Below are 23972 nucleotides of genomic sequence, written 5' to 3'. Positions count from 1 at the left end.
ATACGTCAAGCTGCATTTTGCTCACTCATGGTATAAAACCACAGTTGGGCTAGACTCCCATATTAAATAGCTACTTTTAAAAAAATTACATTTTATTGTCTTTAATCTATTCTATTTTACCCAGCCAGAGAGTCACATATGTGAGAAGGCTGGCTATCTAAAACAAAATATGATTACCACATTAGCCTCACATACAAGGCATTAGACAGATTATTAGCCTTAGTACATTATATAAACCCAACTATGAATTGCTCGGTAGGACCCATTGAAACGCTGAGTAAGAAAGCGAGAGACAAATATCTGGAAGTGAATGAATAGCACAAAAGTGGTTGAGAAACGTGGGACAGAGTTTCCCTCGTTTTACAGAAAAAGTAGTTTTCTGATGAGCAGAAACAGCCCTCTTATTATTTTTGGAAACATTAAGTTGGAAACTGAAGGACGGAGAAAGCTTTTCGCCCTTTTAGTTTCTTCTTTAAAGGGCAGGGTCACTACCGGAAGGGGGACAGAAAACGTGGCAAGGCTACCCCTGGGACAGCTGGGGAAACGGCGAAGGGGCTACAGACGAAAAGAAGGGCGGCTACTGAGACCTGTACGACTGCCTCGCGGAGCAATGCGGTGAGCGCCTCGTTCCGAAGGGTCTCGCGAGCCTTGCTCTCGCTCAGCCCGATGCTCACGAAGAGCCGCAGCGGGTCCGATTCATCAGCCGCCATGCTGCCGCCTGCCCCTGCCATCACGCCTAACTTCCGCCCGCAGTAGGGCACGGGCTTCTCCACGCCAGTGAGCGCGGCGATGAAACGCAAAGCCAATCCGAATCTGCGGTCCTCCCCGTGACCAATGAGAAACACTTTCGCAGAGGCACGCCTTCCCGGGTTCTCCGACAAATCGGAACGAAGCAACCTGACAGGAGGTGGGGCTATAGTTGCAGCAGGTTGCATCAATCAGAGAAAATATATTTAAACTCTGTGCTAAGAAATGGTGTAGGCAGGTCCCTTTTTTCCTTATGTTTATAATAGTGCGATTTAACGCACGCTATTTAAAACTCCGTTATGAACTGCCCTATTGTAACCTGGAGGATCTCCTGGAAAATTCCAAGACTTGGTTTAACTTTTTGCTTGGTGTGCGGGAGAAAGGAATGGTAAAACGTTTGGGCTGTTTATAAAAAAAAAACACCTTACCAGATCATCTTTGCAAGAATGCTGTAAAATATATATTCTTATCAAAATGTAGTATATAAACACTAGTAAAATTGTATAAATAGAGGCATAGAATCAAAATCACGTGAAGCATTAGTACCGCTTTATAAAGCCTTAGTAAGACCTGGAATAAGATCTTAGTAAGATCTGGAATATAATATTGCATCCACTTTTGGCCACCACATTAACAAAAAAAGTGTTGAGACTTTGGGAAAAGTGCAAAGAAGATCAACTAAGATGATTAAAGGCCTGGAAACAAAAACATATGAAGAACGGTTGCAGAATTTGGCTAGCCTAGAGAAAAGAATGACTGGCGGGACATGATAGTAGTATTTCCAGCATTTGAGAGGCTGCCACAAAGAGGAGGGGGTCAGTTTATTTTCCAAAGCACCAGAGGGCAGGACAAGAAAGAAGGGATGGAAACTAATCAAAGGGAAAAGCAACCTGGAATTGAGGAGAAACTTCCTAACAATGAGGACAATTAACCAGTGGAACAATTTGCCTTCAGACGTTGTGTGTGTGTTTCCTTACTGGAGGTTTTTAAAAAGAGACTGGAGAGTCACTTGTCTGAAATAGTATAGGATCTCCTGCTTGAGCAGAGAGCTAGACTAGAAGATCTCCAAGGTCCCTTCCAGCTTGATTCTGATTCTCTTAGGACTTAATTTGTAACCTTTTCTAGGCTGAATGCAGCTCACCAATGATTCAGTAAAGCTAATTTTGTTGCAAAATCAAAACACTAAATCCGGGTGGGGCCACAAAATTTAAGTCGGTTGTTAAAAAAGACACTGCTGTAATCTGCATGCTTTCCTGGAAGTAAATATCTTTGAATGCAATGAGGCTTTCTTCCAAATAGGCCAGCAAGAGTTCACAGTTAAATCATACACCAAAGAGAATATAATGTGGGTCATTATGCATTACAGATAGTCCTTATCTTACAAACCTTTGTTCAGTGACTATTTGGAGTTACAAGGGGCTGAACATATGATGACCAGTCCTCACACCTATGACAGTCACAGCTTCCCCACAATCACATGATTAAAATTCAAGCACTTGACAATTGGTATGTGTAGGAAGTTAAAACCCACGCCTCTCCTAGACAATTGAAATATCCTGGGAAATATCAAAAAGGCAGAATATTATATTTCCCTGGATGTGAAATGGAGAAACATGTTTTTGGCAGAAAACAGACTCACTCTTAATAGCCCCCATCTTTGTCAATGAACCATTAAAGCCTGAGTTAGTCTATTCCACATAACAAAGGTAGGATTGGCCTTCTACAGAAATTCACCACAAGGAACCTGGGAAAATTTCATCAGCCAGCAAGGCAACCAAACTTGGACTCAAAGCACAGCCTACAGAGTTGCCCTGCATGGCCCCATGGGAGTCTCCCATGGGAGTCTGACAACCAATCAGAATAGAAGTTCAGTTTCAAAGTTCAGAGAGGGCATAAAACAGTTACTTTCAGCATCTTGACCCTTTTTCTTCTTCACCCAACATCTTGAAGAGTGTGATCCCACTTTTCTGTTCAGGAGCTCAAGCCATGTGATCCTGTCCACCTTTAAACCATCTTTCCAAGCAGCCTCCATGTTTCCAGTGTCCTTTTCTGCACTTGGAACTGAACCCAGAAGGACATTTCTTCCAACATATGTATTTACAATGGTTGCAGCATCCTGGGATCCCATATTTCCCAGATGGCTTCCGACAAGTAAAATCAATGGAAGAAGCAGGAGTTTGTTTAACCATCCCTTGATTCATTTAACAACTGCAGTGATTCATTTAACAACTGTGGCAAATAGATCATAAAATTGCATGTGGCTCACTTAACAGCTGCCTTGGTTAACAATGAGAATTCTGGTGTGGTCATAAGTTAAGGGCTACCTGTATTATGTACTATAGGAAGTATGGAAACAATGAAACATTTACTAAACTTTGTGAAATCAGATAAAACATTTACCATAAATTAAGATGGGATAAATTTTGCAGGAGTTTTCTGATCAAGAAGGACACATACCTAAGCTATTATATAAAATTCTAAGTAATTTTGGAGTCAGTGATGAGTAAGCCTAATTCTACTGAAATATGTGTAAATCACGGATTACAGGTAGTCCTCGCTTTATGACCACAACTAAGTCCAAAATTTATGTTGCTAAGTGAAACATTTGTTAAGCAAGTTTTGCCCCATTTTACGACCTTTCTTGCAACACTTCTTAAGTGAATCACTGCAGTTAAACTAGCAACAAGATTGTTAAGTGAATCTGGTTTTACCATAGACTTTGCATGTAAGAAGGTCACAGAAACTGATCACGTCGCCCCAAGGCACTGCAACCATCATAAACATGAGTCAGTTTACCAAGCATCAGAATTTTTATCACTTGACAATAGGGATGCTGCAACAGTTGTAAATATGAAAAATAATCACAAGTCACTTTTTTCAGTGCCATTGTAATTTTGAACTGTCACTAAATGAACTATTGTAAGTCAAGGCCTATAGTACCTGCTCTGTTATACTCCAAAATATAGAGACTGTGATAAGAACAACCATGGAACACTTATGATATATATCTACGTATATATTATGCATTGACAGGAGGTCCCATCTGTGCAAATCAATATTGCAAATACTGCACATCTCACAATTAGCTGTCATCTACACAGTTCACCCCATTTAGTAGTTCACATATATGGCTAAAAATTAGATGCTCAGAAAGCAAAACAGATTATCCGATTAACAAGTAATTCAGGTTAGGTTATTTGCACCCAACCCCACTGGACTAATTTTATAATTCATTTTCACAAACAGTGACATATAAATACATATGTATTTATTCTGGTACCTTTCTCTGCAAAGAAATTCAGAGTCAGCTGTGTTTATCTTCATTGCCTAATATCTGTATAAAACCTAGGATATTTTGAGAAACCCTTATCAGTTAGCAAAATAGCTTTTCAGGCAAATTAAAAACCCACATTTTCTGAAGGATTTGATATGTGATGAAGTTATTTTGATAGGGCAGATTCTTTAAATCACTGTTTCTTAACTTTGGCAATGCTAAGGTGTGTAAATGTCAAGTTCACACTTGGTTGTGTCAGGATTGAGAGACACTGCTTTAAAAACACCAAGGTATTATATACAGATGATCAGTAAGTATTACGTATTTGATCATGTGCCATCAAGTTGTTGTCAATTCTTGCAACCACATGATAGATTTTCTCCCGCATGATCTGTCCCAAACTTGGTCCTTCTGGCCTTCTAACAGTGTGCTTGTCACTTCTGTAATTGGCTCCATCCACTTAGTGGTAGATATTCTCTCATTCTTTTTCTTTCCACTTTGTCCAGTCCTAGTTGAACGCAGTTCATGGAATGTCATATGGAAAACTATTGTCTGTATCATTCTGATTTTTGTAAGTATAGACAATACAATACAATAGCAGAGTTGGAAGGGACCTTGGAGGTCTTCTAGTCCAACCCCCTGGCTAGGCAGGAAACCCTATACTGTTTCAGACAGATGGCTAGCCAACATCTTCTTAAAGATTTGCAGTGTTGGGGCATTTCACAACTTCTGGAGGCAAGCTGTTCCACTGATTAATTGTTCTAACTGTCAGGAAATTCCTCCTCAGTTCTAAGTTGCTTCTCTCTTTGATTATTTTCCACCCATTGCTTCTTGTTCTACCCTCAGATGCCTTGGAGAATAGTTTGACTCCCTCTTCTCTGTGGCAACCCCTGAGATATTGGAAGACTGCTATCATGTCTCCCCTAGTCCTTCTTTCTCTTAAACTAGACATATCCAGTTCCTGCAACCTTTCTTCATATGTTTTAGTCTCCAGTCCCTTAATCATCTTTGTTGCTCTTCTCTGCACTCTTTCCAGAGTCTCCACATCTTTTCTACATCGTGGCGACCAGAACTGAATGCAGTATTCCAAGTGTGGCCTTACCAAGGCATTATAAAGTGGTATTAACACTTCATGTGATCTTGATTCTATCCCTCTGTTTATGCAGCTTAGAACTGTGTTGGCTTTTTTGGCAGCTGCTGCACACTGCTGGCTCATATTTAAATGGTTGTCCACTAGGACTCCAAGATCTCTTTCACAGTTACTACTATTGAGCAAGGTATCACCTGTGCATTTCGTTTTTGTTGCCTAAATGTAGAACCTTACTCTTTTCACCATTGAATTTCATTTTATTAGATAGTGCTCAATGTTCAAGTTTGTCAAGATCCTTCTGTATCTTGAGCCTATCTTCTGGAGTGTTGGCTATTCCTGCCAGCTTGGTGTCATCTGCAAATTTGATGAGTTCCCCATTTATTCCCTCATCCAAATCATTGATGAAGATGTTGAAGAGTACTGGGCCTAAAACAGAGCCTTGGGGTACCTTATCAAATGCCTTACTGAAGTCCAAGTAAACTATATCGACGGCATTCCTCTGGTCCACCTATTTTGTGACATTATCAAACAATGCAATAAGATTAGTCTGGCACATCCTGGCATTTGAATATCTTTTCTATGGCTTTCATTGCTACCTTACAATCACTGGTTTCTGGTACGTATCTGATGTGTATCCTTTACTATTGATAATCAGTTGTAAAAGGCAAATGCTACCTACCACTTCTATATCTACCATTGTCAATTCTCAAACATTAATATAGGGTCTTCTGTTTGCTTCCAGTGTTGCTATTTCAGTTGAGCTTTGTTATGGTATGCGGTTTGATTTTTCTTTAGTCTCTCTAGAAGTTAATTGAAGTTAATGGGTGGGGTTTTAAAATAACAGATCAATCATGTTTTATGAAATTTTATAAGAGTACTAATTATAATAATTGAATGCCTAAAGCAAAGCACTGAACAGAACATATTTTTTGTAGCTTGGAGCGAAGGGAAGGACGCGACAAGGGTTAAGAGGAAAGTGACTTTATTCAGCTCATAGTAAACTGCGATTCAACGTGGCGTGTTTCGCGCCCTACATTTATACCCCCGGGTTTGAACGAGGAGCCAATGGGGCGTCGAGTAGCTCGGCCAATCAGGGCGAGGATTGAACCGGCTCCGCCCGGGAACCAATCAGGAAGGAGCCCTTTGTTCGCGCGCTAGTTTTCCCGCGCTAGTATTCAACACCCCTCCCCCCCCAGTCAAAGAGTTCTTTTGGGAAGGGCAAACATAGTCTTGTAGGTAGGCGGGGCGGTGGCGTTCTCGCCCTGACCTTCGTGGCTCCCCGGCGGTCGTTGACGGGGGGGAACCCGCTGGCGGAGGTGTGTCCGTGGTAGGGCGGTGAACCTGTGGTTCGGGCCCGCGGGAGAGAGCTGGCCCCGGGTCCCTTGTCCAATGTCCAACTGTCTGGGGTGGCGTTTCCGTGGCAACCGGAGTGTCCGGTTGCGGTCCCGTGCAGTCTGGTTGGGGTGTAGGTTCAGAGTCTCGATAAGGGCTTCGAGGAAAAGAGTAGCCGGTTGAGGCGTGCCTGTCCGGAAAGTTCGCATCGGCTTGCCTCTCGTTCCCCGGGTGGAAACGGTCCGATGGGGAAAAAATCAACGATGTTGGCTCCTGGTGTGAGCGGGTGTGCGCAGGGCTCGGGCCGTCTGTTTCCGCGGGAAGGCGACGCCTTAATTGGTCCACGTGGCGCCTCCATTGTGCTCCGTCGGCCAGGCCGACCCTGAAGGAACAGGGGCCGGTCAGAGCTGTGATGGTTGCGGGAACCCACCGTGGATCCCCGGAAAAGGAGCGGGCCCATACCGGATCCCCTAACTTAAACGCGTGGGAAGGGAGGGCCCCCAGGTTGCTCGGCAGGTCCCCTGCGTAGAGTGGATGGAGCCTGTCTAGGGAGGTTCGCAATCTCCTACCCATCAAGAGCTCTGCGGGACTTTTATTCGTCGTTGGGCAGGGTATGGAGTGCTGGCTCAAGAGGTAAGCCGCCACTCTTTCTTGCCAGTCGCCCTGGCCCATGCGGCCCAAGGCTTCTTTCGCTGAGCGAACTGCGCGCTCCGCCCGGCCATTGCTAGCTGGGTGATAGGGGGCTGTGGCCGCGTGTCTGATTCCTTGCTCGGCCAGGAATTCTTGGAACGTGGTGGAGGTAAACTGGGGCCCATTATCGGAAACTATCACATCCGGTAACCCATGGGTAGCGAACATCTTACGGAGGGCCCTCACTGTACTCTCCGCTGTGGTGGAGGTCATGATCACCAGCTCCACCCACTTAGAGTAAGCATCTACCACTATCATAAAGTTTCGGCCGTGGAAGGGACCGGCGAAATCAATATGTAAACGGGACCATGGGCCTCTAGGGATTTCCCACTCGCGAGGGGCGGCTGTGGGGGGATTCGGCCTGGAATTTTGGCATATTCTACATCGGCCTACATAATCTGCGATTTCGGAATCTAACAAAGGCCACCACACATAGCTACGGGCTAACGCTTTCATTCGTGCTATGCCTGGGTGGTTTTTATGGAGTGCAGGCAGGATTCGTGCCCGCAGGGCTGTGGGGATCACTACCCTATCCCCCCAGACAAGACACCCCCCATGAAGGGCGAGTTCGGCTTGTCGCATTTTGAATGGACGGAATTCTTCCGCTACCTTTTCCGTGGGCCACCCCCTCAAAACCCATGAAGCAACCTGAGATAGGACGGGGTCAGCCTTTGTGCAGGCTGCGACGTCCGCGGCCGAGACAGGGAGGTCGGATTCGGCGATGGACAGAACAGAGAGCGCGGGCACGTGGGCTGTGTCCGTCTCTGGCAGAGGGCAACGGCTTAGAGCGTCTGCGTGCCCTAGCTGTTTGCCCGGACGGTATAACAGCGTATATGAATACGCTGTTAGAAACTCCGTCCATCTAGTCATGCGGGGGGACAAAATGGGGGGGGTTGGCTTGTCGCCCGCCAGTAGCCCCAAGAGGGGCTTGTGATCCGTGACCAGGGTGAAATTCCTACCGTAGAGGTAGTCATGGAACCGCTTAATGCCGGAGACTGCAGCCAGGGCCTCTTTATCGATTTGGCTGTAGTTCCGCTCCGTGGAGGAGAGTGTCCGGGAATAGAAAGCTATGGGGGCTTCTGAGCCGTTCGGGAGGACGTGGCTCAGGACCGCCCCAACGCCATAGGGGGAGGCGTCGCAAGTCAGAATTAGAGGCATCCTATCGCTGTACTGGATTAGGACTGCCGATGAAGTTAAAATATCTTTTATAGCCGCGAACGCGTGCGCTTCACGGCTACCCCATTTCCAGGCCGCTGACCGGTCAAGTAGTCGGTGTAGCGGCTCAGCTAGTGACGCCTTGTGGGGGATAAAAGGGGCGTAGAAATTTAGAAGCCCCAGGAACGCCTGTAATTCCGCCCTAGAGGTGGGTGCGGGTGCGTTTTTGATGGCGGCAACTTTGGAAGGAGTGGGGTGGATGCCTTGGGCATCAATGAGGAACCCCAAGAACTCAACTTTGGGAACAGCAATTTCGCATTTGCTGCGCTTTAATTTCAGTCCTGCCTCCCTAAAACGTGTGAGGACCTCCCGCAGTGTTTTCAGGAGTTCCGAGTGGCTGGGGGCTGCGACCAGGACGTCGTCGAAGTAGGGAACGACGCCTGGGAGCCCATGGAGCAACCGCTCCATGAGGCTCTGGAAAATCCCAGGGGCAACCGAGACGCCGAATTGTAGGCGGCGGCAACGGAAGGCCCCACGGTGGGTGACGATGGTCTGGGCTGTAGCCGCATCGTCGTCTACGGGAAGCTGCTGGTAGGCCTGTGCCATGTCTAGCTTGGCGAAAATGCGGCCCTGTCCTAAGGAGTGGAGTAGGTGCTGCACTACGGGAACCGGATACGGGTTTGCCTGCAGGGCCAAATTGATGGTCGACTTGTAGTCGGCACATATTCTCACCGATCCGTCGGGTTTGACCGGGAGGACTATGGGGGTTTCCCAACGGGCGTGATCTACGGGCTCGAGTACCCCTTGCTCAATAAGTTTGTCCAGTTCTGCGTCTACTTTTGCTCGCAATGCGAAGGGAACCCTGCGTGCCTTTAGTCTAACGGGAGCGACCTGGGGATCGAGGCAGAGGGAGATTGGGGTGCCCTTATAACAGCCCAATCTCCCATCAAATACGTCTGAGAACTCGTCTAGGACGCTATCTACGGCGAGGGGAACTACCCTGTGTACCCCTTCTATGGTGAGGCCCAAAGCGGAGAACCATTCCAACCCCAGGAGAGCGGGCAGGTTGTTTCTAACGACTAAAACTGGGAGTTTCCCTTTAAAATTCCCGTATTCCACCCGGATGTGGTATATCCCGGCTGTGGGAATCCCATTTCCCTGGTAGTCTAGGAGGGAGACCCGGGCGGGGCGCAGCTTTCTCTGGGGAACCCCGGGGCAAAGGCGGGAGAACAAAGCCCAAGATAGGAGAGAACGGGATGAACCAGAGTCCACCTCCATTTGGCAAAGCTGACCTTCGAGCCGGACGGCGGTGCTTATTTTCCGGTGGCCGGCAGGAACGTGGGATGCCTGGTAGACCACGCAGTCAGCGCTGGAGGGCTGGTAGGTTGAGTAGCAGTCCTCAGTGCGCTTCGCGGGACGTGGTTGCTGGCGGCGTTGCGGCGCCGGGCGCTGGTTGCTGGGTTGCATGAACGACGGGGCTGGCAGGGGAGCCCGGCATACTCTGGCGAGGTGCCCTTCTCCTCGGCAGCGGCGGCAAACGGCAGAGCGGTACGGGCAGGCTGCGCGGCTGTGGCGGCCGCCACATCCGCGGCAAGGTGCGTTTGATGCTGGCTGAACGGGCGCCGGCGGTTGCTGGGGTGGCCTCTGCTTCGGCTGCATCCTCATCTGGCCAACGATTTCCTCCTCCTCCTCCTCGTCTTCGGCAGGGGAGAGATCGTCGACGAGGTTCGTCTGGGTGGACGGCCCCGCGGCGGGCTGTGCGGGGGGGTTTAGCTGGAGGCGTTCCATGTCGGCCGTGGATTGTTCGGAGAGTTCGGCTGCTCGCGCTATCTCCACGGCTTGCATCAGGGTAATCTTGTGATTCCGGAGTAATCGGCCGCGTAAATGTGCGTCGCGGACCCCGCACACAAACTGTTCCGCAAGATTCTCCTCCAGGTCCGCGAAATCACACTGGGCGGCCACGGTGCGCAAAGCCTCCAGGAAATGGCTAATGGACTCGTTGGCCCTTTGTACTCGGCGGCGGAAAGCGAAACGGCGTGCAAACAGAGAGGGTGAGGGAGCGTAGTGGTTCCTCAGCCTGGACATCAGCTCGGCCCACCCAAGTTTGTAGGCTGGCCTCGGGGCGGCCAGGGCTCTCGCAGAGGCGAACATGGACGGCTCACAGCAGGACAGGAAGAAACTGCACTTCTCCTCGTCGGTCTGAGCCTGGTTTTTCGAGGCGATTAGGTAGCACTCGAACCGCTCCATGAACCCGTCCCATGATTCTCCGGTGGCTCCGCCGAATGGCGCGAAAGGAGGAAGCGATGACGCCATCGTGATGTGGAGCCGGAGAGAGAGAGAGAATGACGGAGAAAATTTCGCGTTCGCTGCCGGCGTTCTTGGTCCGAGGATAGCGTGCTAGCTGGTTCAGACGCGGTGGCAGCTGGCTGTTCTTCTCCGTGGTCGCGGGAATCGGAATCCCACCTTCGTCGCCAGTTTTGTAGCTTGGAGCGAAGGGAAGGACGCGACAAGGGTTAAGAGGAAAGTGACTTTATTCAGCTCATAGTAAACTGCGATTCAACGTGGCGTGTTTCGCGCCCTACATTTATACCCCCGGGTTTGAACGAGGAGCCAATGGGGCGTCGAGTAGCTCGGCCAATCAGGGCGAGGATTGAACCGGCTCCGCCCGGGAACCAATCAGGAAGGAGCCCTTTGTTCGCGCGCTAGTTTTCCCGCGCTAGTATTCAACAATATTGACCTGAGCAGAACGTATTGGGCATTGCTTAAATAGTTTCTAAACAACTATGACCTAATTAAAACCTGAACGTTTGCTGGATTGCAGAAGACTACAATAGAATAGAATAGAATTGCTTATTGGCCAAGTATAATTGGACCCACAAGGTGCATATGCTCTCAGTGTACACAGAAGAAAAGGTACATTCATCAAGAGTCATAAGATGCAACACTTAATGATAGTCATAGGGTACAAATAAGCGATCAATATCAATATAAATTGTAAGGATATAAGCAACAAAGTTACAGTCATACAGTCATAAGTGGGAGGAGATGAGTGATAGGAAAAATGAGAAGATTAATAGTAGTCCAGACTTAGTAAATAGTTTGACAGTGTTGAGGGAATTATTTGTTTAGCAGAGTGATGACGTTCCGGGAAAAAACCGTTCTTGTGTCTAGTTGTTCTGGTGTGCAGTGCTCTATAATGTCGTTTTGAGGGTAGGAGTTGAAACAGTTTATGTCCAGGATGCGAGGGATCTGTAAATCTTTTCACAGCCCACTTTTTGACTCATGCAGTATATAGGTCCTCAATGGAAGGCAGGTTGGTAGTAACTGTGTTTTGATGACTTACAAATGCCTGTGTTTAAGTTACAAAACTGCTGTTTCAACGCAATGTTCAATATCATATTTTAAAGATATAATAATGATTGATACCATAATGATTATGATATACCACAATGATTATGGTATCAATAATCAGCCCTGTGATTGGATTGCTCTGTGTTGGCAATTGTTTCTGAATGTTTAGACTCTAGATTATTCACGTTGCTGAAGGTTTTTTTTCTGGTTCCTAGTTTCTGATTTGCACAAAACTTTGAACAAGCTCTCATTCAGCATGAGGTTGCAGCTAAATCAAATCAAACCAAACCTTTATTGTCAATGCACACAACATGTGTACAACGAAATTGAATAGATTTAAGAATAGAGGCTTCCCATGTTATACGTCCCTCTAACTAGGATGCTGTACACCTTCAAAGGAAGAAGTCTGTTTAAATAAAACCATAATATTTGCCTAAAAGAAGTAACCCAGTTAATCCTATGCACATGTTGCAATACAGGGAAGCACTAGCAACTTCAACCTTATGTCTGAGCAATTACTTTCCATGAAAAGATATCAAATTGCCTAATAACTCTCCTAGGCTTACAGTTAATTACCATAACACTATTTGCATAAATGTGCATATGAAAGAAGGAGGTCATCCAACACTGAGTACATTTAGAAAATATCACAGGAGTACCATAGTTTTTGGTTTATTTAATGGGACACAACTCATAGAAGGAGGTGACTCACAGCTTAACTTGGATAACTAAAGTTAAACAACAACAGTCTAAGCCTGGTGAGACTGATTGTATTGATTTGGTGCTAGTTCTGGACACTACTAGGAAATCTCAGGGATATAACCCAGACTGGGAAGTTGAAAAAAACTTTCTGAAAAAAAAAGGCAATGACAAACAATTTAAGTAAGTGACTCAAGACTAGCGTTATCTTTAATACTCATGAAATTAAGGTCAATAATTTAAAATAAATAAGGAAAAGATTGAAATTTGAGTATTTATTTTGAGTATTTATTAATACTTATAGGCCGCCCTTTTCCCTGAGGGGACTCAGGGCGGCTTACATAAAATGAGGGGAGGGGGTATACAAACAATAGACACACACAATACATAGAAGTAAAATAATGAGCAACATTCATTCATCATTCGGGTGGGGGCATTTATCCTTGTCCCCAGGCCTGACGGGCTAGCCAGGTCTTGAGGGCTGTGCGGAAGGCCTGGACGGTGGTGAGGGTACGAATCTCCACGGGGAGATCGTTCCAAAGGGTCGGAGCTACTACTGAAAAGGCTCTCCTCCGTGTAGTTGCCAGTCGGCACTGAAACATTTAACTACTGGTTGGTAGTTAACATTGGCAGGCTTTGGTGTGGCATGATAGCTGTCGTTTTCTGGTTTGCTGATTTAAAATTATTAATGTAAACATTAAATAGCCTTTCTGTGAGCTTTGTGACACAGAACAATATCTTGCACTTTAATCAAGGATTTGGTGATCCTGATCCCGTTGGAGATGTCTGGCTCATCCTCTTGTTTGGGGTTAGTTATTTTTAGATTCCTGCTCCCTACCTGCCACCTATCCACTTTTTGTTGATTTTCTTTGCTTGATTTGTTAGACTGAACCTTAGCATTAGGTAAAAGGTGCATTTGACCTCTTCACAGTTTGACAAGCTTTGGCAAGCTTTTTTTGCATGCCTAATTGGTTTCCAAACAGATAATCTCCATGAGAAACGGGGAAGGGGGGGGCATTAACCTTTTCCCAGCAGCTGTAATTTTTGTGAAATTCTTCCCCAGCGTTTCCTCAGCAGATGGCAGCAACTCACAACCTTGGTAGCACAAAATTCAGACTGCAGCAAAATCGCACCTGGTTAATATTTGCATGGAATACTGCACTCTGGAAAATACAGAATGGATGGCTAGAAAGGACCACTTGCATAATGCCGTCCCCCAAAATCAATTCCATTGCCAGAAGCTGTCATAAGGTCAACATTCCCTTTATACCTTTTAAACTACATGCTACAGTTTGCTTTTGGGAGAAGAAAAAAAAACAAGAATTGCCAGATTGGAAAGTGGTCAGTGAGGAAATGCCTCAGGTTGAAGTTGAACACTGAAGGTTCAACAACCTGGATGCAGCCTTTAGGACAGCGATTCTCTGTTCATGTTATTCCTTTTCTATATTTACGTTTATTTTTGCAAGTTCTATATCCAGGTGAATTATAATGGGTTGGAAACAGATGTGGCATTCAGCCAGTTCTCTCCGGTTCGGGCGAACCAGTAGCGGTGGCTGCAGGAGGCTCTACCCACCCGCCCTGATGTAATGTGTGCGCGCTGCACATGCGCAAAAGGCAATGCACATGCAGAGATGAGGCTCGTGCGACGGGGTGGGTTCCTGTACCGATTGATACTGGTTCTCTTCGCATGCGCTTCGCTCTCACGTGCGCCATGTGCTGCTCGCACATGCACAGTTGACTGTTAATTGTTCTGCGCATGCACAGAAACATGCTGGCAACGGCAGAAGAGACCGGGGAATTAGGTCTGGGACGTGGTCAGCCTGGGTCGCTGCCGGTTCTGGGACCCAGGCCAAATTGCCACTACCAGTTTGGCTGAACCAGGCCGAACCGGGAGCAATTTACCTTTGCTTGTGAGCAAAGTGAGCATGTGTGCATGCATGCATGCTCACATTTGCAAACCAGTAGGGAAGGTAAGTAAATCCCACTCTGGTTGGAATGATAAATATGGCAATAAATATCCATCAAGATGATTAAAAAAACCACAACAGTAATAACAAATCGACCCTTCGCTGCCGATATATACACTAATTAAATTTAGCTGGAAGACTCCAAGAATTAAAATTGCCTCTAGCTTCTGAAAACCATCAGAGAAGGAAGGAAGGATGCAGAATCTTTGATAGTTAAAAAGTATCCAACATTTGTTAGGGAGGGTGAAACTGCAAATCACAAATAGGGAATGGCTATATTTTAGGGAGTGCTACAGGTAGTCCTCAACTTATGACCAGTTGCTTAGGCATTTACTTCCAATTTTCAACAAGAGGCCCAGAGCAAAGCATTGGTTCGCTTTTCAGTTGCTGTCTTCGCTTAATGACCACCCCAAAAAAAGGTTGGAAAATCTTTTTTTACTGTTGTAAAAACCTGCTTTACAACTGTCATGAATTACGGCCGTGGTGGGCAAGCTCCATTACTATCATCAGTTGAGGATTACCAGTATGTTGTCTTTGCTTTTTAAGTGTGATATTTATTTGCATCCTGCCTTTCTTTTTTACAAATAACTCAAGGTAGCAAACATATCCAGCACACCTCCTTCCTCCTACTTACCCCATAACAACATCCCTGCAAGGTGGTGATGAAAGAAATGTCCTTCTGGGTTCGGCTCCAAATGGGGAAAAAGACACTGGAGACATGGAGGCTGCTTGGAAAGATGGTTTATTGGTGGACAGGACCACATGGCTTGAATCCTGAACAGAAAAGGTGATCACATGCTTCAATGTTGGTGGAGAAGAAGAGAAGGGCTGAGGGAGGGGCTTGCTAGGCTTTTTATAACCTGTTCAGTCCCACCTCTTTGTTTCCTGTTCCTGTGTAAGAAATGTATTCTGATTGGTTGTCAGACTCCCATGGGGCCATGCAGGGGCAACTCTCTGGACTGTGTTTTGAATCCAGGTTTGGTTGAGTTCTCGGATGCCATGTGGTCAGTTGGGGTCAATATTATCATGATTTCCTGTAGCTGAAGTGGAGAAGTCTTTATTATGTAAAGTGGACTAGCTTGGCCTTCTTAATGGCCCATTGATAAAGTGGGGATGGGCAGGAAGCTACAGGCAGCTGTTCTGTCTTTTAAAACATGTTTTTTCTTATCAGATCCAGATAAATATTCTGCCTTTTCAATATTTCCTAGGATATTTCATTTTTCTGGGAGAGGGCTGGGTGATAACTTCCTACAGTGGGTTGGACTGAGAGATGAACTATTTCAGTGCTTGCAGTATCATTTTCATGGGTTTCTCACTTTAAAATATCAGTAAACCCGGCTGTCAATTTTCAACAATCATAGCTTTTGTAGCTTTTAAGTACTGCTGTCAAGACCCACTGAGACCAGATTGAGTTTTCACAATCTGGAGATGGGTTGCCTTCCAACTCCTCAAATCCCTACTTAGGGTAGCCAATGTTTGTGCTAGGTAGGGAGCAGGAGTTGGTTCAACAGATCTAGCAGGTATCAGATTAAAGAATGATCTAGGACATGGGTCAGTTACCTGCGGCTCTGGAGCCACATGTGGCTCTTTTCTCCCTCTGCTGCAGCTCCCTGTCGCTCAAAATATGTCACAACCGCCGACGTGCAACACCTGACAGCACACAATTTATTGAGCTGCTTGACCCCCAGTTGGCCAACCATGGATAAATCCAAGAAAAAGAAAAGTTTCAGAAGAAAACAGAACCTTTAATTCAAATACGTATGCTAGTTTTGTGGGCGCTCAGGGAATAGTCAGGCACGGTTTTGTGGCTCCCGGTGTTTTCTTTTCTGTGGGAAACGGGTCCAAATGGCTCTCTGAGTGTTTAAGGTTTCCAACCCCTGATCTAGGACTTAATTATGACTACATTGATGGAAACAGCCCTTCAAAATGTTTGGGGATGGGAGGTGAATTTAGATATCTGGAGAGAGGATCAAAAAGACGACAGTAATTGTTGCTTCATATTTCAGCCCACTATCTTGGCTCTTTTTAAATTGTCTTCCACAGACGCACCTGAATCTGGACAGAAAGTGTCTTCCCTTAGCTTTGCTTTTGACATACTTCCCCCCCTCATCCCCATCGCCTGATTAATTGATATAGGTGAGCTTCAACCTGTTTTTTTGCAGGTACATATTTGCCCTTTCTTTCTAGTCCATTCAGAAGACCTCAGTGCTTCTCCCCCACACTAGTAAACATCAGCTTGGCTTGGGACAAAAGTCCTAGCGCCCACCTCACCACAGAAGCTTTAATTACATTCCCTCTTGGGATCAAAGGGCTGTTCCGGAACATTTAACTGGGTAAAAGGTTCCAACTCTGACAAGCCTGGGGAATCAGTGACCGATAGCCCTGAGTCACCCTATGGTGAGTCAAAGCGGGTCCAAAGACCATTTTTGGAGCCATCATTTCCTACTCCCCTCTCCCTGCTCATTTAATGGATAACTCAAGAGCTACAAGGAAGAGGATTCTGAACATCAAGGGCCTTTTTGCCCCAATGGTAGCTTTACAGTCCTGTGTTAACAGCTCTGCAGTTTAGTAGAAATCGGTGTGATGCAATTGATGGCAATCCCAGAATGGTCACAGTGTACATTAGCAAGAGGCAAACCCGAAGGTCAAGAGAAGCCAAGAGGCTATCCAGAGAAGGGGCCATCAGGATGTCCACAAAAGGAAGAATCCCTACGTCTGCACTTGACCTCACTAGGCTGCCATGCACAGTCGCACAACGTACTCTTACGTTGGAGTTCTTGTCAGTAACAATGGGACACTAGTCATAAAGCAAGGACTGTGTGACTTTGTTGAGCTAACTGCCTCATTTGGCCTTTGAAAGGCACCCGGTGATTCAACTGGGATTATCCACAAAAAAGCATGATTCAAATCGAATGGAAAAAAAAATACATATAACTGAATTATTCCCCTTTATGTTCTCTTACAAAATATAATTGGGCAGCAATTTTTGGAAGGGTTCCCCGTTCTCACTCACAGCTTGGACTGGCTGCATGTGGCCCTGCCGATCGAATGATTACAAGTATGTGCCTTCAAGTAGGTTTTAGCAGTAATTTGCCTGGTTTTGTGACCCTGGGTCTTATGCGTGTCTTAAATGGGGCTGTGAACTAGCTTGTTTAATTTATAGTTCAGTTTAGGGTATGTACCCAGAAATGGGTGAATTCAATAACTAAATTGAAATGGCTATGCATTAGATATACAGTGCTTGATATCTATCTATCTATCTATCTATCTATCTATCTATCTATCTATCTATCTATCTATCTATCTATCTATCTATCATCTATCTATCATCTATCTAAATAAATATAGCTGTGTGTGTGTGTCTGTATGTTCCAGCATAACTCTGGAACGCCTCAAGCAATTTCAACCAAACTTGGTACACAGATGACTTACTCTCTGGAAACAAATAATGTGGGGGTAAGACAAGATCTTACCCATTAGGATGTGTGTCCGTTTGTGTGTGTGTCCATGTGTGTGTGTTCCAGCATAACTCCAGAATGCCTGGGCCGCTGAAATGAAAAGGACTGAATTATATCTATAGTGTCAAATCACAGTACCTTTGACACTGATAGTGTGCATTTTGAGTTCAAGTTCTGTTAAGATACAGCCTGTTGTGCCTTCAAATGTCTTCTCCTGTACATCACAATGGAGTTGCCATGGTAACAGCTTCACAGTACTCCACAAGGGGGCTCCCTCTAATACAGGATTGGGATAAATACATACCCAGGCTATGCTCGGGTCATCAGCTACTAAGCAAATAAAATCTGATTAGACACAGTGAAATAAGACATCTGAGATCAGAGGGATAACTTTAATGAGAAATAAAGCTGGACCAGGAAAGTAAAAAGAAATGTTTTTAAATGGAAGTTTATGTAAGCTAATAAAGATTCAATTTAAAATTCAATTTCATCAGATAAATAAAACAAACCACTGCTTCCTCCCCTTACTGAGAAATACAGATAACCTTGTAGATCTTTTAATTCTGCTGTTTTATGATGTTCAGTACTAAGAATAGCATCAACTGTTCAAATTGAGGAAAAATTATTACATCCATTCTTGATTTTCCGGGTAGTTAATATACCTTCAAGAAAAGATTCATGTTTTTTCTATATAAATTGCCATCCGGATTAAACGGTTATCTCCAAACCTAATTATATCCCTGTAACCTAATTATTTAAATTCAGAAACCATCACCACGTCTAGAAGGGTCTTGTTTTTCTCTTCCTTCTCAGTCTGGAAGCATATCTAACCACGAGAACATTAATCTGAAAGGAGCCTAATCAGAAATAACTTAAGTTCTCTTCCTCATCCCTGGCCCAGGCCATGCTTGAAAATGTCCTCCTAGATCTCTCCACATGCAAGAGTTGACATAGTTGTGTGTTCCTCCTCCGTCATTCTTCTTGTGGTTTAACTTGGGAAGCGCCTGGTGCTGCTGGGACAGGCTTCATGGTATATCTGGTGCTGATGGTACGGCCCGAAACACAGCGGTATTCAGCGTTCTCCTTCTTTTCTTTGCCATTCTGACAGATGGTGAGCTCCACTGGCACTGAGGTGGTCGTCTCCTTCTTGATCACCTGTATGGAAAGTTCCGTGCATGGAGGGATTTTGGCAGGCAGCAGGACCTCTACCTTCTCAGTAGTGGTGGTGGACTCGCTTTTGCCTTTCTCCACTATAAATATATTGGAACAACCCAAGGTCACCTGGAAAGCAAAGCCGAGTTTTAGGCAGGTGGTGTTGCTGAAGTGGAAGCTCTGGAACACCGTGGCAGTGTATTCTCGAGTGGAGTTGGTGGTGAACGCTTGTTCGTATTCGGTGCAGTTGGTCCCCACAATCTCATCAATCAGAACATCATGCTCAGCTTCCACTTTCTTTAGATCCCACAGCAGCTTGGCGGTAATGATTGGGCGGCCCGGCTTCAGGGGTTGCAAATGAGAGACGTTATCATCAAAGTTGATCTCCGTTTTATAGTCATGGATGCGTTCCCCTGGCCAGGCGATGTGATACCACCCCCCACGGTTTGCATTTTTATAGAGCAGCCAGACGCCCCTCTGCACCACGTGGGAGGAGACCCGGTCATTAAAGTAACCGTAGGCCAGGTTGGTCTCCTCCTTCACCACCTTGCTCTGACCTTCATAGTTGGGGTGTTCGTACAGTGTAATTTGGGGGTCAGAGAGATCCTGGTGAACTAGTCGTAGGGATGAAATTCTGTTGTTGTTGTCGATATCGGCATAATCCCCTTCCTCAAAAATGACGCCGTCCTCTTCAAACTTAGAGAGCTTGTAGGCCACCCAGGGCTGGCCTCTCACCTTCAAGGAGGAGATGCAGTCACCAAAATCCAATTCATGCAGGTCAGGGACATCAGAGGTGAACTCTTTGCTGAGGCCCTCAAAATTGGGCTTGTCGTACACAACAATTCTATTCATGCTGAGCTTTTGGGAGAGCATAGAGACTTCTTCCTAGCTCCTCTTCCAAGGCCAGTGGAATCCAAAGTTTGTTTTATCCCAGTTTGTTTGCTAGAAAGAATTCAGAGAGTTAATTTCTTGGTTCGGCTGTAAGCAGTCTACATAAAGCAAAATATTTGGGATGTGTCTGTCTCTCTCTTTTTCACTTCGTCCACATTTCTGCTTTTGTGAAACCTGCGGCTTAAGGATAGGGAGATATTTTCTGGGTGTAGGAAACATTTTATCAAGGGGAAATCTGTTAGTGGTGTGTGTGTGTGTACACACTTAAGAGATAAGACCAAAGTGAAAAGTGGAAAGGATGACCCCCGTCTTAATTTCTTGGTTTTCTTTTCTTTCTGCCTTGTAGATGATTATACAGTGGCAGACCCCTCATCCTAGTACTCTAATCTGACTGCTGTGGGTTTTGAAATTAGGCCAAGGGTCATTCTAATTAGATCCAGGACTGCAAGCAGTCTGAAGGCCAAATCTTGTTCACTCCTGGCTTAATGCTTCAGTACTCATCCTTAGCCGCAAGAATGAAGCCCAATTGTGTTTGCTGGTATCCACCCTTTATTGTGTTTATTTTTATCCTTCCCTTCATTGTTTTTTCCTTCTTCGCCACTAAATAGACAGGGTTAGGGGTTTCAAGGTGCAGGAACAGCTAAACCATATTGCATTGTATATGTATATAGATTTATGGAAAGCCACTGCCCCCCTGGTGCTAATAATCCCCCTGATCTTGAAATTAATTCAAAGAGAGAGAGGCAACTTGCTTTTCTGTTTGTGTTAATGTGGGATGCAATTTAACCTCTTCAGACAGACACAATGCACAGCAGATTCAAAGAAAGATCTGCAAATAGTTAAGAAATTGTTTACAGCACAAATGTTTATATAAAGTCCTTGACTTACGACAGTTCACAGTGAATGTTTGAAGTTGCAACGTCACTGAAAAAAAGGGACCTGTGGCCATTTTTCACACTTATGACCATTGCAGCACATCTCCATGGTCAGTTGATTTGCATTCAGATGCTTGACAACTGACTCACATTTATGACAGTGGCAATGTCCCAGGGTCACATGATTCACCTTTTGCAACCTTCTGACAAGCAAAGTCAGTGGGGAAACCAGATTCGCTTAACAGCCGGGCTACCAGTTTAACAACTGCGGTGATTCACTTGACAAAGGTGGCAACAAAAGTCGTAAAATGGGGCAAAACTCACTTAACAAATTTCTCACTTAGAAACATAAATGAAAAAAAAATTCTCACTTAGCAACATCAATTGTGGTCGTAAGTTGAGGACTACCTGTATAAAGTCCTCGGCTTACAACAGTATTGGAGCCTGAAATTACGGTTATTTGTTGTGATGGTCGTAAAGCAGATCTCCCATGTTACAATCTTACATGGGCATAATTATGTGGACTGCAGTCATTAACAAGCCAATTCTTCTCTACGGGGCAAAAACTGGAAATACAATACAATACAATACAATACAATAGCAGAGTTGGAAGGGACCTTGGTGGTCTTCTAGTCCAACCCCCTGCCTAGGCAGGAAACCCCATACCGTTTCAGACAAATGGCTGTCCAACATCTTCTTAAAAACTTCCAGTGTTGGGGCATTCACAACTTTTGGAGGCAAGTTGTTCCACTGATTAATTGTTCTAATTATCAGGAAATTTCTCCTCAGTTCTAAGTTGCTTTTCTCCTTGATTAGTTTCCACCCATTGCTTCTTGTTCTACCCTCAGGTGCCTTGGAGAATAGTTTGACTCCCTCTTCTTTGTGGCAACCCCTGAGATATTGGAACACTGCTATCATGTCTCCCCATGTCCTTCTTTTCATTAAACTAGACATACCCAGTTCCTGCAACCGTTCTTCGTATGTTTTAGTCTCCAGTCCCCGAATCACCTTTGTTGCTCTTCTCTGCACTCTTTCTAGAGTCTCCACATCTTTTCTATTAATGCTGATTTTTTTAGCAAAAACATAATCACGGTCATGTGATCGCAGGACGCTGCAAATGACCATAATTGGGTGCTGTTTGCGGAGTCTCTGAAATGTGATCAAGTGATCCGATGCTGAAGGTGTGGGGGGGAGTGACTGGCCACTGGAAGTTTGGAATCAGATTGTAAATATCTTTCAAGGGTTTGTGGTCACCTCAAATGGTAATAAACTGAGGGACTACCTATTAAATCCTGTGAAGACAGAGGAGGCGTGGAACGGCTGTGGTAAAATAGAACAGCTTTAATTAACATCAACAGCAGAGAACAGCAACTATTCACAATCAGCACCTTGCCCTGCTTGACAGCTATTTATACTAGAGCTGTCAAGCAGGGCAACCAATAGGAATAACAGAAACAGCCCGCGCTCAGCCATGCCTTAACCAATCAGGCGCGGCTCAGCAGTTGCTGTCTATCAGTCGTATGTCGAGGACTTTCAGCCGGTCATAAGTCGAGGACTTTAGACTGGTCGCACGTTGAGGACATAACACTACCTGCACTGAAAGAAAATGCTGAAAAACCACAGATACCCTTGTTAAATATTTTATAGGTTCCACCTGCCCCAACATGCATTTCCTTGATCTGAACTGCCACATGCGTTCCCCTTTGGGGGCTGTTGTATATAAATGAGAGGTGGGAGTGACGGGGGAATACTTGCCAGCTACTATTTCTGGCAAGCTTCTCAAGATATCAGGTTAAATCATGTTGGGGGAGGCTTCTTCCTCCCTCCCCTTTAGCTCATGCAGTTCCTTCGGAGTAGCAGTCCTCCTCCTCCTCTAATTTCATAAGACGGTGAAGGTGATTTAATCTGCCTGACAGATGTAAACCCGTTTGCCCTGTGTTGCAATGCTTGGGGGACTGAAACGCAGAATTGTGCTGAAGTGTCATATACTTGTAAACAGTGTGCCCTTGGGCTCCTAGAGACGGGCCTACTCCTTCTTCACCATCCAAGCCTCCAGAGCTTCACGTCTGCTGAAGCTAAAACACTACAGTATCAGCCGGAGCAGCTAAACTTTCTATTGATTACTCTTTATCCTTGGTTTAAGCTCTGAACGAGAGGTTGCAGTCATTTTAAGTAATGAAAAATAAGATGAATTACAGTCCGTCTCTCACATCCTCTTTCCCACCTCTCTATGGCACACATTTGTGGCATACCGTGGCACAATGGCAGAAAAATTTAGCAAATGGGGAGAGAGAACATGAGAATCTTTCAGGCAAGGGATAGAATATTTTTAACACTGTGTCTGCTGGACTTGGAGGAAAATGCTTAAAAACTATTTCTGAGCCCTAGGCAATGCATTATTACACCATATACAGATAGTCCTCAACTTATGACCACAACGGAGCTCAAAATATATGTTGCTAAGTGAGAAATTTGTGAAGTGAGTTTTGCCCCACTTTATCTTTCTTGCCACATTTGTTAAGTGAATTGCTGCAGTTTGTTAAGTTAGTGACACGGTTGCTAAGTGAATCTTTTTTCCCCATTGACTTTACTTGTCAGAAGGTCACAAAAGCAGATCACATGACTCCAGGACACGACATCCGTCATAAATGTGAGTCAGTTGCCCAGCATCTGACTTTTGATCACGTGACCATGAGGATGTTGCAACAGTCGTGAGAAATGGTCATGTCACTTTTTTCAGTGCCATTGTAACATTGAACGGTCAGTAAATGAATTGTTGTAAGTTGAGGACTACCTGTATTTGTATCCACTAACTCTTATACGGTCAGTTTCCTCTCCTCTTCTCCTTCCTTTCCTTCCGTGTTAGCAGGTGCATTTTACATCCTTGATTTATGATTATAATTGGGAACAAAACTTCCACATTACAGAAGTAATCAGTCCTTAAGTGAGTTGTGCCCAATGTTATGGCAATTTTCCCATAGTTGTTAAATGAAGCACTGTGTTTAAGTGAATCTGACACTTTCCTATTGACTTTGTTTTTTTAGAAGCCAACTGGGAATATCACAGTTGGCAATCACGTGACCCTGGAATACGGCAATTGTCATATATATGTGCCGGTTGCCAAGTGCCCAAATTTTTATCACATGACCATGGGGATGCTACAATTGTTTTGTGGCAGGACAGGAGGGGACCAGTCATAAATCACTTTATTCAGCACTGTAGTAACATCAAACAGTCACTAAATAAATGATCATAAGTTGAGGACTATTTGTGTAGGATCGCTTTTAAAGT

General features: G+C 45.1%; 2 protein-coding genes across 2 annotated transcripts in view; both read right to left on the bottom strand.

Moving 5' to 3' along the window:
• The window catches only part of QARS1 (glutaminyl-tRNA synthetase 1), a 38630-nt gene extending 37890 nt beyond the window's left edge, over nt 1–740 (bottom strand). The window contains exon 1 of the mRNA XM_087708719.1: nt 588–740. Within this exon, the coding sequence (XP_087564845.1) occupies nt 588–731 (144 nt within the window). The 5' untranslated portion in view covers nt 732–740. The remainder of the gene's footprint in view (nt 1–587) is intronic.
• Nucleotides 741–18350: 17610 nt separating this feature from the next.
• On the bottom strand, nt 18351–19840 carry LOC106546693 (epidermal differentiation-specific protein-like). Its single transcript, XM_014063627.2, has one exon. The coding sequence runs from the start codon at nt 19786–19788 to the stop codon at nt 18736–18738; it is 1053 nt and encodes a 350-aa protein (XP_013919102.2). The 5' UTR covers nt 19789–19840; the 3' UTR covers nt 18351–18735.
• Nucleotides 19841–23972: the final 4132 nt, after the last annotated feature.

This window comes from Thamnophis sirtalis, unplaced genomic scaffold (assembly GCF_051295495.1).
Source record: "Thamnophis sirtalis isolate CommonGarterSnake01/CBP01778 unplaced genomic scaffold, rThaSir2_p1.2 scaffold_3, whole genome shotgun sequence".
Classification (NCBI taxonomy): domain Eukaryota; kingdom Metazoa; phylum Chordata; class Lepidosauria; order Squamata; family Natricidae; genus Thamnophis; species Thamnophis sirtalis.
This window is presented reverse-complemented; position numbering and strand designations above follow the sequence as displayed.